This window comes from Gasterosteus aculeatus, chromosome 9 (assembly GCF_964276395.1).
Source record: "Gasterosteus aculeatus chromosome 9, fGasAcu3.hap1.1, whole genome shotgun sequence".
Taxonomy (NCBI): Eukaryota; Metazoa; Chordata; class Actinopteri; order Perciformes; family Gasterosteidae; genus Gasterosteus; species Gasterosteus aculeatus.
The window spans coordinates 8,813,019-8,826,123 of NC_135696.1; the positions used below are offsets into that span (position 1 = coordinate 8,813,019).

The 13,105-nt window shown below is 45.7% G+C and overlaps 2 protein-coding genes and 1 long non-coding RNA gene across 3 annotated transcripts; 2 read left to right on the top strand and 1 right to left on the bottom strand.

Moving 5' to 3' along the window:
• The first annotated feature begins 4,340 nt into the window (after nucleotides 1-4,340).
• Nucleotides 4,341-6,588, top strand: LOC120825656 (GTPase IMAP family member 4-like). Its single transcript, XM_040187389.2, has 2 exons — nucleotides 4,341-4,522; nucleotides 4,641-6,588. Exons 1-2 carry the CDS (start codon nucleotides 4,498-4,500, stop codon nucleotides 5,441-5,443), a joined length of 828 nt encoding a protein of 275 aa, XP_040043323.2. The 5' UTR covers nucleotides 4,341-4,497; the 3' UTR covers nucleotides 5,444-6,588.
• On the bottom strand, nucleotides 4,819-8,803 carry LOC120825657 (uncharacterized). Its single transcript, XR_005713140.2, has 2 exons — nucleotides 8,664-8,803; nucleotides 4,819-8,559 (listed from the first exon to the last, which is right to left on the bottom strand). It is a non-coding gene; the product is annotated as an uncharacterized LOC120825657 (long non-coding RNA).
• On the top strand, nucleotides 8,551-10,375 carry LOC120825655 (GTPase IMAP family member 4-like). Its single transcript, XM_078080433.1, has 2 exons — nucleotides 8,551-8,993; nucleotides 9,112-10,375. The coding sequence occupies exons 1-2, from the start codon at nucleotides 8,969-8,971 to the stop codon at nucleotides 9,945-9,947; spliced, it is 861 nt and encodes a 286-aa protein (XP_077936559.1). The 5' UTR covers nucleotides 8,551-8,968; the 3' UTR covers nucleotides 9,948-10,375.
• Nucleotides 10,376-13,105: the final 2,730 nt, after the last annotated feature.

Consider the following 13,105-nt stretch of genomic DNA (forward strand, 5'->3'; position numbering starts at 1 on the left):
CTAACGACACACACACACACACACACACACACACACACACACACACACACACACACACACACCGATAGTTATGCAGAAAATGACAGCACAAGGACACTTTGTTAGACACTGTTCATTGCCAACACGTTGTCCTTTCTTTCCATTCAAGAGGCCACAATGGGGCAACATGTGGATCCGTGAAGGAGAGCAAGGCTGTGTGGAGCCGTATACACTTGAGGCAATAAGCACAACGTGAAGCAACTCCCATGTCATATTATGTGAATGAATCAAGAGTTGCCCTGTAGAGCCACTAGATGGCGGCAGCCTCACATTAGCTTGTACTGTACTTGCCTCGTTTTATGATCTTGTGGTCATTATTTGCATCGTGCTTGAGGTGTCTTGGATACTTCTGTGTTGTGATGATTTCACTTAGATGCACCGGAGGTAGCATAATATAAATATATTAATATAAAATCTAATAGAACATGTTCATAATGTGTTTATATATATGAAACAAAACAAAACAACGTATTCTATCTTTCAGCTTCTGTGACTTGATTTGCACGATGTCCTGCTTTCTGAAAATAAATATGTCTGTAATAAATTATTTTAATAAACATCATAACTTAAACTAACTCCTAACTTCTGGATTTGCGGTAGAAATGGAAAGTTGCATACCGGTATACATATACGAGACTGTCTAGTTCCTTTGTCAGTGTATATGTTCTATGTAGCTTTGCATCAGCAAATGAGAAAATACAAATACAACAGCATGCTGTATGGTAGACCCATTGTCCTGAAAGTCATGATACGCAAGACTGTCTAGCAGTATAAAACATGTTTTGATAAAATGATCAAATGTCAGAAATGCCAGGTACTCAAAGACATGACTGCACAGCCACAACAAAGGCTCAGCAGCATCTCTACGGTCGACACAATAGTAGAGTCCATATGCTGACAGACAGAGTGTTATATTCTGCCTCTCCAGGTACTCTGAACCCACCACATTGAACACTGAGGCTTCATACAACCTGGTACAACTTCCTTTTCAATTATAATTTTAAGGAGATGCTAAATTTGATCTACTTGCAGAATAATGAAAATAACTGCAGTTAAGCTGCAATTAAATAATACCTTTTCATTTAGCAGCTAAAGAGCCCAACATTTCCCTGCAGTTGCTGTGGAAAATAAAATGAGAACAAAAAGCAGACTGAATATTGGACAAAACATCCGGTTGACTGGAACATGACACCGGTTGACACTTAGTGTTTGTGTTGCTCTTTGGGTCAGGTGTGTATTAACTGGCAACCGTTTGACTTTCATGTCTATCAATGTTTTCTTTACAAATTGTCTTACTTTGGCCCAAAAACCCAGCAATGCAGTTTCCTGAATCATACATTTGTGTTTGTGGCAAAAGTACTAATAACAGATTCAACAAAGTGACGAAGCATTCATCTCACATACAACAAAACCATAACACCACAGGATGAACACGACAAGACTCACAACACACAACTCCTCACAAATAATCTTGCACACACACGCACGTATCAACACATATCAACACTTGTGCCTGGTCATCCTTCCTACAACGGCTTTGGCAATAAAAGGTCACAGACGTGTGTGTTTCTGATAACAGTTATATGACTGTTAATCCTTCCTACAGCGGTGTTGGTACCTGCAATAAAAGGTCACATACAAGCACACACACACACACACACACACACATAAATAAAAAATGTGGACAAATGGCGGCATGTGCAACCCCCCACACATGCACGCAATTGTATTACTACAAGCAAGGCTGCATGGCGCTGTGTACACTGAGGTGGCCTGACAAGCACAACGCCTCTAGATGGCGTCAGCTTCTCATTAGCTTGTACATCCCCTCGTTTTAGGTTCTTGTGGTCATTATTTGCATTGTGCTTGCGGTGTCTTGGATACTTCCGTGTTGTGATGAATACACTTAGATGCACCGTGGTGTGAATGAAAGAAGCAATGAAGCCTTGTGAGACAAACAGATGTCAAGTGTTCTAATCAGACAACTAAATATCAGCTAGTAGAGTTTGGAATGACAGTGCATGTTGATGATCCGAACTTGTTGTATCTTTGTTTCTCTTGAGAGAGAAAAAATGAATTAATAAAAGTTAAAATCGGTGCCAATGTATTGTCATTGTCTGATTCATGCATCTTACGGTAATGTGCAATAACACAACATCAAAACATCCATTTAACAAGTTGTTAAAAGCACAACGTTTGAGATCAGGGTGTCGCCTACTTTGGCATGTAAGAAGTTAGAGAGAGAGAGAGAGAGAGAGAGAGAGAGAGAGAGAGAGAGAGAGAGAGAGAGAGAGAGAGAGATTTTGAGATTTTTGAAAAACCTTTATTTTATATAAAAAAAACAATTACAATCATTTCATCTCATTTGCCCGTCTTCTTGCTCAGGATCCTCCTCCGCCGGTCAGACGCCTCACTCAGTCCCATTTCCTCCATCCCTGGTGATCTTGAGGTTGATCTTCCTTAGTCGGAAAACCTCCTGCTGGGTGTAGTCTGCCCCACCCTTTTTCGTGCAGCCGCGTCGAACGGAGCGCGCAAACTTCTCCAAGTCGGAGAAGTAGTCCTCCAGCTCCACTCCTCTCTGGTTCTTGGTGGCCTGCAGGAACGCTTTCATCTGCCCCACCCCGTGCCTGCTGGTGACCGTCCCCCCTGAGGAGACGCTGTCTTCAGAGGCCCACCCTGAAGAGGACCCTGACTCCACACCTCCCACCTTTCCTCTGCGCCCCCCTCTTTTTGCCCGAGAGCCTCCCCTGTTGGCCCTCGTCTTCCTCTTCAGGCGGGGGGCCTTAAAGTCCACCCCCCCCTCTTCCATATATTCCTCGCTGTCCGAGGTTCCACCTCGAACAGCTCCCCCACTACCAAGTGCCCCCATCCCCTCTTTCACTCGGTCACACACACCTGCCCGCTGGGCTACATTCAACCCCCCATCCACTCTGACATTCATCCCCTCTGACCCCTCACCCACCTGACCGACCGGCTGGCTCTCGCCCAATCCCACAGTCTCCCCCTCATCCACCTGGTCGCCCGGCTGGCCTTCACCCAATCCCACACTCACCCCCTCACCCATCCCCGCAGTCACCCCCTCACCCACCTGACCGACCGGCTGGCTCTCGCCCAATCCCACAGTCTCCCCCTCATCCACCTGGTCGCCCGGCTGGCCTTCACCCAATCCCACACTCACCCCCTCACCCATCCCCGCAGTCACCCCCTCACCCACCTGACCGACCGGCTGGCTCTCACCCAATCCCACACTCACCCCCTCACCCATCCCCACAGTCACCCCCTCATCCACCTGACCGACCAGCTGGCCCTCACTCGTCACCACACTCACCCCCTCACCTGTCGCCACAGTCACCCCCTCACCCACCTGACCGACAGGCTGACCCTCACCCGTTGCCACAATTACCCCCTCAGCGACCGGTTGGGCTTCACCTATCGCCACACTCACCCCCTCACCTGTCCCTACTGTCACCCCCTCATCCACCTGACCGACCGGCTCGGCCTCACCCCCTCTCACACTCGCCCCCACATCCAGCGGAGCGGACGAGGGGTTCCTCTCCGGGCAACCCCTCGCCAGGTGTCCCTCTCCGCCGCAACGGAAACACCTCCCATCGTCCGATGTGGCGAACATGGCGTAGTCAAACCCCTCGATCCTCACCTTAATCACCAGGTCGAGGGCCTGGGGTTTGGTGAGGACCATGTGGAGTTGTCTCCTGTGAGACACCACGTGCCTCATTAAAGGCGACTTGCAGCCCGAGGACAGCTTTTTAAGCGGGGACACCACCTTCCCGTGTTTGACCAGCTCCTCCAGCAGCACTCCGTCAGGGACGAACGGCGGAACGTTCGCCACCGTCACCCTGACGGCCGGCACCGCGAGCGGAAGAACGGGCACGTGCGCCTCGCGGACCACCACGCCGCTCGCCACCACCTCGCGCGCCTTCTCCACGCTATCTACAAAAATGACCACCGCGCGGTTCATCCACGCGGCGGACTTTACGCTCCCGTGCCCAACCAACCCCCCCACGGCCAGACCGCAGTCCTCCACGGAGCACGCGAAGCCCGGCGCGAGCTTCACGCCGTGCTTCCGCGTCAGCCCCGTGAGGTCCGACATGCCGACCGGCTACAGACGCAGACAAAAACACATAAAAAGAAAGAAAAGTCACACGTACACACCAACACGCATTCACCCCACAAACCACACCAGAAACCACGCCTAAAAATACACGAGATAACAGATAGAAAACACATCCAAACAATTCACCTCACGCTCCGCACACTCAGCACTCCTTCCGCTCAGAGAGAGAGAGAGAGAGAGAGGATGAGGGAGGGAGGAAGGGAGAGAGAGACAGACAAACAAAAGTACGGACATACTTTGATCTGGAAGGAAAGGGGAAGAAACAAACACAAGTCAGTGGTTCAAAGTGTGGTTTGTCGTGTGTTTCCAGCTACTTCTTCAACTACATGATGGGTTTGACCTCAACTGAAGGTGAGTGTCTTTCCTTGTGTGTAGGAACAGATATGTCTGTGCTCGTACTCCTTATGTAAACTGACCAACAAGCTCCTATAAGTTCAAATGAAGTGTCTCTGTGTCTTTCTGTCCACAGATTGCAGCTCTCCAGTTGTCGGTGACCTGAGGATTGTCCTGCTGGGGAACACAGGATCAGGAAAGAGTGCAACAGGAAACACCATCCTGGGACGACGAGCTTTCCTCTCAGATACTTCTCCTTCTTCTGTGACACAGACATGTGAAAGGGAAAGCGCCCACCGTGATGAAAGAATTGTGACTGTGGTGGACACCCCGGGAGTCAATGACACGGCGATTGAAGAAGGCAAGTTGAGAAAGGAAATAGAGGAATGCATGTTGCTGTCTTACCCAGGACCTCATGTATTCCTGCTAGTGATCAGACTGGATTTACGCTTTACTGAAGAGGAGAAGGATATCGTCAAGTGGATCCACGACAACTTTGGCGAGGAAGTCTTCAATCATACTCTGGTGGTCTTCACGAGGGGAGACATCATCAAGGGGAACATTGAGGATCATTTCGACAAAAGTTCTGAAGTCAAGGACTTAATCAGTGGCTATAAAGAAAGGTACGCTGTGTTTGACAACACATCTATGGAAAATCACACTCAAGTGGCTGATCTGTTCAAAAAGATAGACAAGGTAGTGCACGTCAATGGTCTCCATTATACCAGAAGCATGTATGAAGAGGCGCAGAGGAAGAGGAACTCAAGGGAACGTTGGAGCAGATGGGCAGGCTACGCGAAACTGGTGGTTCCCTTTGCATTGGGTGCTCTAGGTAGTGCTGCTGGTGCTGCTGCTGCTAGTGCTGCTGCTGTGGTGGAGGAGCCAGTTTTAGCTGCTGCGATCGGCCTCATGCTTAACAGCTGGAGGAAGTTTATCTAACGCAACGGAAAACACATTTTTCAACTTATCAGAAATGAAAATGAAGGCATGTTTACTGCTGCATTCATCAACCAACTCATTTGATGCTCGCAGAGAAACTATGTGAGATTCATTTGTCACTTGTCAAACTGTCCCCTTAAAGTCAGAAGAAACGCATTAAAATACATAGAAAATATATAAATATATTATAATACCACATAGCAAACACTTATACAGCATTACAAGTGTGATCGATCCATTATCAGGTTTTATGCAAATGTTTCCGTAACATAATTTTACTGAAAAATTGCGATGGCTTCCAAAATGCTTTTATGATGACTCATAAGTTCCTTTAAGCAAAGTCAACATACTGATGACGGTTGATCCTGGTAACACCACATTCAGAAACAACCACAGCTTTGATCAACAAACATCTTGAACAACTGGTTCTACGGGAACACGGGCATCGCATCAAAAGCTCTCTTGATGTCCTCCCCTCCCCTTTGCTCATACTTACTGCTATTATAACCAACCTCAGACTAAACTCCTTCAATAGAGAACATTTCGTCACTAGAAAGTTCTTCCAATGAAAACCGGTCACAACACACTATTGATTACACAAAGAAAATCTGATTTTTTTCAAACAGAAAATGCCCACAAAAGTGCTGTATTTGTTTTAAAGGTTTTGGTAAAAAAATACAGACATAAAATGTCTCCATGTGTATTCTTCTGTTTGCTATTCATTGTTTGCATTATTAGTTCACTCCCACTAAAACCATGGTTATTTGTATTGTTACTTACCAGTTATATTACTCATATTGTTTGGGGGAAGGCACATCGGTGTGTGGGTACGTGTGTATACTTTGTAAGTTTATTAGTTTGAGTTGTACTTTCTTTCTATTTTATTTCCAACTTCTTCTTTTTTTTAACCTATCTTTCCAAGTTTATCCTAATTTAATTACTTTGTCTCCTTTACACAATCTATCTGTGTGCAATGTGGAGGGTGGACAAACGCATTTCTGTATTGTGTAATGCGATAGGATGACCCTCGAACTGTGATTATCAATGAAAGCGACGTATCAGAGGAAAGCTGCCACTCCTCCATATAGAATTTGTGCCAAATTTGGAATTAAACTATTTCAATGTATTAAAGCCAATTTTATTTAGTTGGATGTTATTCATTTTCAGACTCAGGACTCCATATAAAATGACAAAGAAACTAAAATACATTGCAGTAGCAACGCATCAAGACACCGGTATTGTCACAAATAATAAATGGATGAAAACACAGATTTCGTGGCGCAGGGGTTAGAGAAGGTGTGCTGGGAAGCACAAGGTTGGTGGTCAGAGTCCAGGCTGCCCCATGTTCCATGTTGAAGTGTCCCTGAGCAAGACACCTAACCCCTACTTGCTCCTCAGGCAAAAATGTGAGAAAGCCACGGGTTTAAAGTGTAATGTAAGTCGCTTTGGATAAAAGTGTCTGTTAAATGATCTGTAATGTAATAATACAGACATTTGTTCCACTGTTTCCACAGACAAGAATAATACCTTGTTTCAGGAAAAGTTAAGGTCTTGATGATCACATGCAACATTTACATTTTTAGATTCAATTCCTCAGGACTGCATGTGGGCACATCACAAGTAACAAACATATGACTCGCATGTCTCCATCTTGGGAGCTTAAGTAAAATTCTTAAAGCATCATTAGAGACCGCCTGAAGCTTTCTGATCTTTGCGGCTACTGCGGCTAGAGTGGAGTACAGTGTCAAAGACAGACATTTTAACATCAGCTGTGCACATATGGAACATACGTGCCCACATACAGTGGGTATGGAAGGTATCAGGCCCCTTTTAAACTGTTCACTCTTTGTTTCATTGCAGCCATTTGCTAAAATCAAAAAGTTCATTTTATTTCTCATTAATGTACCCTCAGCACTCCCTCTTGACAAAAAAAAAACAGGAATGTAGACATTTTTGCTAATTTATTAAAAAAGAAAAAACTGAAATATCACAAGGTCATAAGTATTTAGACCCTTTGCTGTGACGCTCGTATTTAACTCACATGCTGTCCATTTCTTCTGAACCTCCTTGAGATGGTTCTACGCCTTCACTGGAGTCCTGCTGTGTTTAATTAAACCAATTGGACTTGATTAGGAAAGGCACACCTGTCTATATAAGACCTTACAGCTCACAGTGCTTGTCAGAGCAAATGAGAATCGTGAGGTCAAAGGAGCCCAAGGAGGTCAGAGACAGAATTGGCCAAAGTTACAAAATAATGTATGCACCACTGAAGGTTCCTAAGAGCACAGTGGCCTCCATAATCCTTAAATGAAAGAAGTTTGGACCAGAACTTTTCCTAGTTCCACAAAGTCAACTATCACTGCAGCCCTCCACCAGTCGGCTTTATGGCAGAGTGGCCTGACAGAAGCCTCTCCTCAGTGCAAGACATATAAATATCCCACCACTTGTCTCAACAGGAGAGACTTGCATCCAGGGGACACCTTAGTAACCCGAGAGACTACCTTACAGTACCGAGATAGTTCTCTGGTTAACACGTCGGCTCTGACTGTGATCTCAACAGCCGGTTTGGTGAGCGGCAGAACGGGAAAGAAGTGGTTGTTGACCTCGATCCCGTTCTCCATGACACGGTCTGCGTCTTCCACGCTGCCAACAAACACCACCATCTCCCCCACCGCCAGGCTGCAGGCCTCCACCGAGCACGGGAAGTGCGGCAGTATCCTGAAGCCGTGCTTCCTCGTTGGCTCCGTGAGCTTCATGTCGGCGTGTAGTGCAATTTACCCAAAATGACACAAACCCCTTTAATGTGCACTGACACCCCGAACCTTACATAGCACAACATTTATAATACACATTAACAGCAAAATATCGACCGGACTATCAGGCGCTCACAATCACGCATCACAAGCTCAGAGAGTGAGAGCACGAATAACTATGTGACAAATGTGATAGTTAAACCATTACAGATCTTTCCGTCCACAAAACGTCGATGCAAGTGAGTATGGATCCAAACAATGTAAATGTTTTGATGTTTTGTAAAGGCAAAGTTTTGTTTTACAGGAAGTCCTTTAAGTGCAGGGCGGGGAATTGGAAGCAAACAAAAGTACGGACACTTTGATCTGGAAGGAAAGGTGAAGAAACGGAGAAACGAGTCAGTGGTTCATTCATTTAACATTTAAATTGAACGTTGTCAAAGGCATAACGTTTGAGATCAGGGTGTCACCTGCTTTAGCATGTAAGGAGTTTCCGTCCAAACAGTTTAATCACTTTTTGATCCCCCCCCATGTTTTTGAAAGTCGTAGTTTCGTTTTCCAGGAAACTACTGAGAGGGAGGGAGGGAGAGAGACAGAGAAGGAGGGAGAGAGAGACACACGCACACACACACACACACACACACACACACACACAGACAGACAAACAAAAGTACGGACATACTTTGATCTGGAAGGAAAGGGGAAGAAACAGACACAAGTCAGTGGTTCAAAGTGTGGTTTGTCGTGTGTTTCCAGCTACTTCTTCAACTACAACATGATGGGTTTGACCTCAACTGAAGGTGAGTGTCTTTCCTTGTGTGTAGGAACAGATATGTCTGTGCTCGTACTCCTTATGTAAACTGACCAACAAGCTCCTATAAGTTCAAATGAAGTGTCTCTGTGTCTTTCTGTCCACAGATTGCAGCTCTCCAGTTGTCGGTGACCTGAGGATTGTCCTGCTGGGGAACACAGGATCAGGAAAGAGTGCAACAGGAAACACCATCCTGGGACGAAGAGCTTTCCTCTCAGATATTTCTCCTTCTTCTGTGACACAGACATGTGAAAGGGAAAGCGTCCACCGTGATGAAAGAATTGTGACTGTGGTGGACACCCCGGGAGTCTTTGACACGGCGATTGAAGAAGGCAAGCTGAGAAAGGAAATAGAGGAATGCATGTTGCTGTCTGACCCAGGACCTCATGTATTCCTGCTAGTGATCAGACTGGATTTACGCTTTACTGAAGAGGAGAAGGATATCATCAAGTGGATCCACAACAACTTTGGTGAGGAAGTCTTCAATCATACTCTGGTGGTCTTCACGGGGGGAGACATCATCAAGGGGAACATTGAGGATCATTTCGACAAAAGTTCTGAACTCAAGGACTTAATCAGTGGCTATAAAGAAAGGTATGCTGTGTTTGACAACACATCTATGAAAAATCCCACTCAAGTGGCTGATCTGTTCAAAAAGATAGACAAGGTAGTGCACATCAATGGTCTCCATTATACCTCAAGCATGTATGAAGAGGCGCAGAGGAAGAGGAACTCCAAGGAACGTTGGAGCAGATGGGCAGGCTACGTGAACACTACCAGTAACTACCTGATTGTGGCAGCAGTAGTCGCTGCTGCAGCAAATGTTCCTGTAGTAGGCGTCTGTGCAGCAGCTTTGTCCATGAGACCAGTTCTAATGGTCACTGGTGCCGGTGTTTCTAAAGCCATCGAGTTGTGGATGAAACCTAAAACAAAAGACAGCTGAGAAACGTTTTTTATATATATATTTTTTGCAAAACAAAATTTCTTTGCTATTGTACATTCATACGTTCTAAGCTTCCCAGCGTTTTCAAATTCATTAACCTTTTAAGATCTTTTAAATGCAGATGCTTTACTAAACAAATATGATTCCATTTATCTTAGTTGGTTGTTTGGTATTAAGAACACCTTCCATCCTGATGTGTTACTTTTTACGTTCAATAAGGTGACCTTTTGTCCATTCTCAGTGTGTATACATGGTTACATCCCTTAAGGATGTATGGCAAAATAAGTTGTTCAGTAACTTAGCTGATGTCATTTGACTCCCGATTTTGTTTGTGACTGAGATTGTTGACTAAATGTTTATCTAAGCTCTGTACTTCATTCTAATACTGTATTGTACAATTACATTAAAGCTAAATCTTTGAACTTTGAGATGCATTTGCTAAAAAGCTTGTCAAATCCAGAACCACTGCAGTCATGAAATACATAAATTGTTTTGTGTGAATGTTTTACCTGTAACATGCATTATTTATTTAAAACATCGAAGTAACTGTCATGGGGTGATAGCCAGAACGAGGGTTGAACTCAAAAGCAGGATTCCGAGGATAAAAAAGATTTTATTTTTGGCAGCAGAGGGACTTAGTTCGGCTCAAGCTCTCGCGATGATTTCCAGAAACAATTAACGTTAAAGGTTTAGTCTTGTGAGTGATGGTAGCCAAAGACACCCCATCCAGGGCAGAAACGGTGATCGGAGTGGGTAACTGAACGAGTGGCCGGGCCAGTAGAGTGGCTAAACCATTATCTAGCTGATTTTTCTCAGAACCAGAATCAATCAAAGCATGGAAAGCGTGGGAGGTTCTTTCAAACTCTAGGGTGACCGGAAGGGTGAGACGAGGAAGGTCAGTTCCCACCAGTATCCCCGCGTCTACTGGTGGGCGTAATCGTTTGGTCGAACTGAACAGGAAGAAATGAAATGACGAGGGGAACCACAGTAAAGGCATTCTTTATTACGCATGCGTCTCGATCTTTCCTCGAGCGTTCAGCGGGTTCGACCTAATTGCATGGGCTCTGTAACTTCGGTGTTTGTGGTAGAACGATAGTCGCCCGGACGAGAGACCTGCGGAAGCGGTGGAAGATAGGCCTCACGAGGGCCGTGCTCACGCAGGGGCTTAGGGAAATTTGAGTTAGGCGGAGGATAACCGTGCAATGGCCTATGGGAGTTTGAGTCCCTCTCCTTCCTACGTTCTCGGATGCGGTTGTCGACCCTGACTGCTAATGAAGCTAATTCTTCGAATGAGGCTGGTTCGTCACGGAACGCTAGTTGGTCCTTAATTTGATCATTGAGCGAATTCAACAGGATACCCAAACCTGTCTCAGCAGCGAGAATACGAAACTCGATGAGAAAGTCTGCGACTGATTGAGTTCCCTGCCGCAAGTTTAATAAGCGCTTTGATGCGTTATTATGGCCAAGTGGATGATTAAAAGTGGTATGAAATTCAACAAAGTCAGCAAAAGGATAAGACTCAAGGGTGTTGGTCCTGGAGAAGGCCAAGGCCCAAGCTAAGGCTTTGTCCTTCAGAAGGCCAATCACAAAATAAGTTTTTACTGAATCCGCGGGGAAGGAGCGAGGAGACTGAGTCATGGCAAGTGTACACTGAAGGAGAAAACCCTCACACCCCCCAACGTCCCCAGTGTAATATTTGTAGGTGAAGGAAGGGCACACGGAGACAGGGAGAAGATACGTCTGCTTGCCGTTTACTTATAACTCGAATGCCGGAATACAGATAGTGAAGTGGCTCATACAGATACCGTAATTACCTTAATACTATGGCCAACATTACCGTAGTATATGTGAACTACTACACTCCTCCCTCCTAGATTATAACATATATAGCCAGACTACATACTTCATTGCATTAGTCATTCCTTAAACTACATATGCCGGGTTCAATTAACAGTAACATACCCTAAACTTCATAACATAACAGTAAGCAGTCGGAACATAATTACTGACTAAATAAGTCATTATCTCTACATGAACATTTAGAGATTCAGTCTTTCTGGTGCTGTTCGCTGTCTTTCAGGATAGCGGCGCTCCGGTTGAGCTTCCGGAGATGCACCAGCAGCTGCATCTTCTTGCTCAGTGCTTTCTGCTTGGTCCTCAGAGCTGCTGTGCAGTCCAGGAAATCGCTGTCATCCATTCTGCTTGCTTAGACGTGTTGAAGTTTTAGATGCCAGAAGGTGATCCACATGCACCTTGACTTGGCGTTGACCTATTTGCACTACATAGGTCAGAGGTCCTTTCCGTTGCAGAATTTCCCCTGGAATCCACAGTTTTTTAGGATGTCTGAAATCTCGAACTAACACCCTCTCTCCCAGATTAAACATCCGGAGAGGCTTTGCCCGCTTGTCATGAGCCTTTTTCTGTTGTAGCTGATGCTTGACCACCACTTCGGAGATGTCCGGCTTCAGTAATGACAGGCGAGTGCGTGGTTGTCTTTTCAGGAACAATTCAGCCGGGGTGCGTTCAGTGACTGTGTGAGGAGTGTTTCGATATGTGAACAGGAACCGAGCAAGCCGTAGATGGGGTGACACAGACTGTGCTTCCAGTCGCGTCCAGGCTTTCTTGAAAGTCTGTACCGCTCGTTTCGCTGCTCCGTTAGACGCAGGATGGTAAGGTGGTGTGAGAACATGGCGTACTCCGTTATTCTTGAGAAACTGCTCAAACTCCGTCGATGTAAAGGGAGGGCCATTGTCTGACACAAGCACCTTTGGCAGACCATATGACGCAAAGAGGTTCCTGAGAAGATTTGCAGTCTTCTCTGCTGTTGTTAGTTGTGTAGGCAGGACTTCTAGCCATTTGGAATAGACATCTACTACCACCAGGTAGTGCTGCTTGTTGGTTTCAGCGAAGTCCACATGTATTCTTTCCCACGGTGTTGTAGCCCATGACCAAGGATGAAGAGCTGCTGCAGCAGGTCTGTTCAGTGTAGTCTCACACGCTGCACACTGACTCACGTGATTCTCTATCTCTTGGTCTAGTGCAGGCCACCACAGGAAACTTCTGGCTAATGCCTTCATCCGTGTCATTCCTGGAGGTCCCTCATGCACATCTGACAGAAGACGCTGCCTGAACTTCGGCGGTATAATTACCCTTGACCC

Bases quoted from the DNA above. Each gene is read 5' to 3' on its own strand.
- LOC120825655 (XM_078080433.1), top strand. From the start codon at position 8,969: ATGATGGGTTTGACCTCAACTGAAG. The intron at 8,994-9,111 runs GTGAGTGTCTTT...TTCTGTCCACAG, and splicing joins GGGTTTGACCTCAACTGAAG to ATTGCAGCTCTCCAGTTGTC.
- LOC120825656 (XM_040187389.2), top strand. From the start codon at position 4,498: ATGATGGGTTTGACCTCAACTGAAG. The intron at 4,523-4,640 runs GTGAGTGTCTTT...TTCTGTCCACAG, and splicing joins GGGTTTGACCTCAACTGAAG to ATTGCAGCTCTCCAGTTGTC.